Here is a 6,330-nt window from a genome sequence, read left to right as displayed (position 1 = left end):
CAGCATTGTTTTCGGTCACATTGTAAAGTTTCCAGGCAATGGTATGTTTACGGTTGCAACCCAATATTTTAATTAGATTTAGGTCTAAACTTGATGAGGCCATTCCCAAACCTTCATTTTTGCTCTTTTTTGGAGCATTTCAGGCATGGACTTCAGAGACCAGTCTGTAGCTGTAGTTCTTTCTGGTCACTGTGGTAATGTTTAACACACCTTTAAATAAGCCACCACAAAAACAAAGTGCATGAAAACAGCCTACTAGTTTTCCCTTTGGAATGGGGGTCGTCTGGTTTCTTTGTTATCCTGTAATACCCAATACTGGTATTGTCTCTGAAAGCCTGCTAGCTTCTCACAATAGCAGTGAATCACTGGGAGCTCTGAGCTTAATTTGCTGCAGTAGAATGGGGGTTTAAAGCAGGGGATATCATGAGAACTACTGTGTCGTGGCCGACAGGCGTCAAACACAGATGCAATGGGGAGAATCTGGTCATTTTTCTAAATAAAACAATTTACACACAGTTTATTTATCCTTTTTGTGCAGCCCGATACCAGATGACACATGGACTAGTACCGTGCCGGGGGTTGTTATTTTTCTGCTCACCATTATCATCATCATTTTGACTTTAATCCTTATGATACACCCAGTAATTTATGCACAGCTTATTAGAAAAAATAAATAAAAAGAAAATTTGGCGACTTTCTCTCAAATATCGAAATGAATGTGCAAGTATTTTCTCCATCCACTTACTGTGCTTTCTAAAAGTTTTTTTTTTGTGTGTGTTTTTTTTAGATTCATAGAAAAAGCATAACAAAAAGAGAAAGACCTGCTACAGCTGCAGGTGGAGCTGCTGAGCCCTTTTAGAAAACATGTCTCCCACAGAGCTTGAGTCCCTAACTGGGCTGCAGTCCATAGATGTGTCACTTTACCACCTGACACAAACACTTCAAGGTTCCCGAACACACAGTCAAATTTAGGTTGTCTGCCATTGATCCAGAGTTTAAACACATGCGTGCGTGTTCTGGGAGATAATGTGATACTATCACATGTGAACTTTTAAAACTCAAACACTACGACATTGTTCCTAAAGTCCTGTGGGGACTCAGCTTAGCGCCTTACCTATCTTTGTTCTGAATTATTTAGCAAAAAGACATAAGATGACACATTAATGGCCAAATATACTAAGTGAGGCCAAAAGTAGAAATGATATAACTAATCTGTTTCCATCAATATCACACCAGCTTCTTTCATTTTGATCGAAAGGTCTGCTGCTTGGTATGAGACCCAAAAATAATATATTTAATAAAGATCCCTTTTTGTTTTACTCTCCCCTGGTCGCTAGTATCTCTGAGGGACAGTTAGGGATTCGCTGCTCTGCTGGATTCAGGGCATCTCCCTATTAATAGCCCTGTTGCTCAGAGTTCCCTGTTCTACTGTTTCTTCTCCAGCTTCTTTATGCTCACCTATCTGTCTCTGCAGCTTCTTTGCTGAGCTGCTTTGTCAGATCTGTTTCTGCTTTGGCTCAGCTGTAGGTGAAATGTTGGGGAAGGAGTTTTAGTTATGTTCCCCCTGCCTAGAATATCCACATTTTCTAAAGTGTGCCGCATTATTTGACTTTTTTTTTCTGTCTGGCGATGTGGCAATAAGAATAATTGTTTTGATGCCAAAAAGAGCCCAACATATTTTGCTTTCACAAGTGGAGCAGTAGGGCTATCGCCATACTGTTCCGCTTGTTTTATGCATATAAATTGCTTTATTATAATTATGCAGGGAGTTTTACAGATTATATGGACACTTCAATGTAGGTAGAACAGGAAAGGAAAAACTGAAAAAAGGAGAAAAGATGAAAGAAAGAGGTGATAAAAGGGAGATAATGATAAGACATTGTCAGTCTGCTTCATCACCTGCAACGAGATGTAAAAAGAACAGCATAACCAACGGATATGGTACGAAACATACAATAGAGTAACACCTAGAAACTATCACTGATGTAGTATTATTTAATCTGACATGTACTCTGTGTTACCTGAAGATAAGGATATGGGCTTTCTTTATGGAAATGAATCTCTGAGTACCTGGAACCAAGCAGCTGTAGTAATTTTGTATGAGTGCACTTGTTGTATGTAAAGTTTATCCAAAGGAAAAATGCTCAATAGTGGTTGTGGAGAGCCGAAGAGGCGCCCCCCCAGAGCACTGAGTCTAGCGCCGGGAGACCCAAAGCCACAGATTCCCAAAGTGACCCAAGAGCTAAGGCACCAAGGAGGGGCCAACCCAGGAAACCGACCCCCAGCAATGGAGGAGGAGAGACAGCCCAAAGGATGTCCCCCAGCCACCGCAACACCGGGGCCACAGGGAGTCGCTGGGACGAGTCTGTGGGCTCCGCCGGCAGCCAGCCACCCCGAAGTGAATCCAGCCATGGGATCCGAGGGATCCGAGGCCCCAGGGTCGCCCCATTTGACTTTTTTAAACTTTTAAAGCCAACTCATCAGTCGGTTCTCCACACAGACCTTGAGCTTTCTCTTCTCCAAAAGGAAGGGAGGATCATCCACAGTCATAGGGTGTGAGTTGTAACAAAAACAATGAGATCCCTCCTTTAGGATAACTTGTGTCAGTCTTAGATATAGATGAGGAGGTTGATCATCTAGAAGGATCTTTATTATTAATTTCTGATCATCTGGGTTTAAGGATAGATTCTCAGGGTCTACTTTTGGAGTTTTTCCATGCCCAGAATTTGCAGGAGGGACTGCTACTCCGCATGGATGGATGGATGGATGGATGGATGGATGGATGGATGGATGGATGGATGGACGGACGGACGGACGGACGGACGGACGGACGGACGGACGGACGGACGGACGGACGGACGGACGGACGGACGGATGGATGGATTGGATGTTAGATTTAAATGTTTATTGATTCTAATGGGATAGAGTATACTATGTGGCATGAAGGGGCATTCTCCCTTCTATCTAGCAATAAAAGAATGAGTGATGAGACTCAGCTCAAAGTTAGATCTTGTGTTCTCTCTGTAAAGATGAGCTGAAACACCAAGGCAATCACCGAAGTTGATATCATTAACTTATCATGTCTAATTTTTCTGTAAACTAATTACCTAAATAGGATTTTCTTCTGACTCATTTTTGCTTTGATTAACATGTGAGGTTGGCCTTATATCAACAGATATATTCCTTCTTTCCCTGTGAACCCCATGTGTCCTTTCCCCTGTCCTTTTTAGCAGAGGTATGAAATTTCCCTTCTCACTGTCATGACTGCCTGTAAGCCCTCTGCCTCCTCCTCTCTCCTCCCTCCTTCCCTCTTCTCCTCTTCCACTCGTCTCCCCTGGCGGTCTGGGATTCCTGGGATATCTCCTCCTGTAAAATAAGCTCCTGTCCCATCCCTGGGCAGTCCACAGCCCACCATGGAGCTGCTGCGGCTTCATCTCTGACGGCTGTGCTGCAGAGTAGCTCTCTGCACTGCAAACGCCTGTGAAGTCTCAGGAGTTTGAGAGTTTGTGTGATTGTGCTACTTTTAGTGTGTGTGTGGTTTGAAGACAGCGTCTTTATGGGCTTTTAGAGACCAGGACACCAATTTATATGCATTTGTCTTACAGACAGTATGCCCTCATGGAGACGGAGGTAGCATGTCTGTCTGTCGCAGGACTCTAACAAAAGGACTGGCTTAGACAGCCGCTGTCCTTTAAACATGGACTCTGTATTCTGCCGTGATGCAGAGACGTCAAAGACGACTGTTTGTTTCTGATCTATAACGGACATGTTGAACAGTGTCGGTGCTCTGTGACGGTCATGTCTAACGGTTACCGTACTTTATCGCAGCACCTGAATGACTTGAAGAAGGAGAACTTCAGCCTCAAGCTCCGCATCTACTTCCTGGAGGAGAGGATTCAGCAGAAGTACGAGGAGAGCAGTGAGGATGTCTACCGTACGGTGAGTGGGGCAGTGCATGGAGGAATTTGGGGTGAATCAACCTATCTAAAGAGACTTGCTGTACCTTAAAGTATACTTAGTGGCTTTATCTAAACAATAAATTCCACAGTGTTAAATATGCAGTGTAAAAGTAAATTGACTCTTTTGGAGTTATTACAACAACAACTGGAGTAAGAGTTAATTTCACACTAATTCAGACTGGGACCAAATGCACCCGGATTGGTTTTAAATTTAACTCTTAGTGTTACTTTAACACTGCAAAATTTACTGTGCAGGTGTTGATGCGTTGCCTCTGTTCACACAGATATCACAATTATCTGTTTAGGTGCAGTGACCATTATCTGTTGCTTATGAATCTGCTCTGTGAAAAAGAACTTGTATTTGTTTGTTAATGCAGCTCCTGTTTATCTCTTTTGCTCACACAATTTGGAGTACTTTAGTTCCCCAATACGTCTATGTATGTTGGCATTGCAAAACAAAATAAAAAAAAAAACAAAAAAAAAAAACATGTAGTTTGTGGAGATGAGAAATCTAGTTAAGGGTATACTTTAGTGGTGCAGTGGTTAGCGTGCATGATCTTATTCAAGCTGACCAGTGCTCTCAAAGTTTTCTGGCTTGAACTGTTCACCCCAGAGCATGGACAAGATCCTTCTTTATGCAACTTTATTTTTTCTGTGTTATTGTGCAACCTACAAAACATGAAGAAATAAATCCAACAAGAACTAATAAGAGAGAAAGCACCAGTTCCTGCTATTGACATTTAATTGGTTGCCAAATAACTACACTATTAGCTAGAATGATGTGGTATTATTGATGGCAGATTATTAATGAAAGCAACCCAGAGTGCTCTGCAGCACATATATACTGTCTTTGGTTTGTCTTTTTAACTGTTTCACAGTTAAGCAGATTTATTTGACCGCTAGCACCTTGGAAACACATGAGAAAAAAAAACTTGATATTTCTTTTATTATAACTTGATAATATTTACCTTTATTCATTACGACAAATGTTGTTTAATTGTGTATTCAGGCTGTGGGATGAGATTTTTCTGCTAATGAAAACATTTAATACAGAAAACATTGGAAGTGAACCAGTGATAAACATCATAACTTACCATGCTGTTGGTAATAATGGCAACATTGATGGTGAATTTAAAAACAGATGCTGCTATAAGATTTATCCAGTTGTTTAGTTTACTTTGGAGTTTGGAGTCTAAAACTACACAAAGAAACTCAGATTGCTCTTTGCCTAAAGTTGTGATGCACTGTTTAGTTTTTATTGTTTTATTTCTAAGATCTAAAATTTTACATGAAAACTAATAATGTTAGATTTTTGTTCACCAAGGTCTAAACTGCCACAGACATTTTATTTGAGTAAATGTGTTGGCAGATGTTTTTCTAACAGAAATATTATTAATTATGCTGCAAATACTACTTATGTGAATAATCATAGATTTTTTGTAGAACATAATTTAATAATGACAAAACAGAGGAATAATAAATCAACATACTAAACATATACTCTGTATTACTCTCTATGAAGATTTTACCTGGAGTTGATTTTAGCCATCCTCTTTAGTCTTAGCTCCTCTTAGCATAGCTTATCCAGCTAATCTCAATTAATAAATACAGACACAAAGAGAGTTGTAGGTGAATCTTACATCAGAATAAACAAAACAAAACCATTTTCATTCCTGCATAAAAGAACATTCAGCTGGCATGCCATTCTGCACTTAGGGAGATTGTTGACTTAACATAGAAAAAACAAGAATTGTATTTCCTAACTTAAACTTACAATATGGCTAAAACACCATATCATACATTTGTTTCATGTCATTTTCATTCAATTTATCTAATAAGAAAACAACTGTAAAATACACAAAACAATACAAGCACTCCCAAATCAATGCGCCTTGAATGAAAAGGAGTAGAAAGAAGAAAAATGTTATATCTTCCACTTTCATTAATTTTCAACAATTTTGCATCAACCCTGCAAACTAAGATTTTTGTTTTTTTTTACTTCCAGAAAAAACACATAAAAACACATTAAACGTGCATTAATAGCTTCATAAAAGTCTGCTGATTAATTTAAGGTTCAGTTGATCTTTGAAATACACTGATCCTTACGCAGCTTGGCCAAAATCAGTTGTTGAATTTAACTATGAAAAGTAAACAATAGAAATATCCATATTATGTTAAGAAAGATAAAGAGAACCGTGTACTCCAGCTTCATCCCACAGTCCAAAAACATGACTGTTAGATTAATTGGCTTCTCTGAATTCTTCTTGTGTGTGAATGGTTGTTTGTCTCTGTGTTGCCCTGCGATGGACTGGTGACCTGTCCAGGTTGTACCCCACCTCTTGCCTGTAGACAGCTGGAGATAAGCACCAGC

At 39.8% G+C, this 6,330-nt stretch overlaps 1 protein-coding gene across 1 annotated transcript in view; it reads left to right on the top strand.

The window, feature by feature from the left end:
* LOC107092317 (myomegalin-like) overlaps window positions 1-6,330 on the top strand; it is a 53,787-nt gene that overhangs the window by 4,310 nt on the left and 43,147 nt on the right. Inside the window, exon 4 of the mRNA XM_015386710.1 lies at window positions 3,829-3,939. Within this exon, the coding sequence (XP_015242196.1) occupies window positions 3,829-3,939 (111 nt within the window). The remainder of the gene's footprint in view (window positions 1-3,828; window positions 3,940-6,330) is intronic.

Source organism: Cyprinodon variegatus, unplaced genomic scaffold (assembly GCF_000732505.1).
Source record: "Cyprinodon variegatus isolate N-32 unplaced genomic scaffold, C_variegatus-1.0 Scaffold374, whole genome shotgun sequence".
Classification (NCBI taxonomy): Eukaryota; Metazoa; Chordata; class Actinopteri; order Cyprinodontiformes; family Cyprinodontidae; genus Cyprinodon; species Cyprinodon variegatus.
Note: the sequence above shows the minus strand (reverse complement) of the source record. Positions and strands in the feature narration are given on the sequence as shown.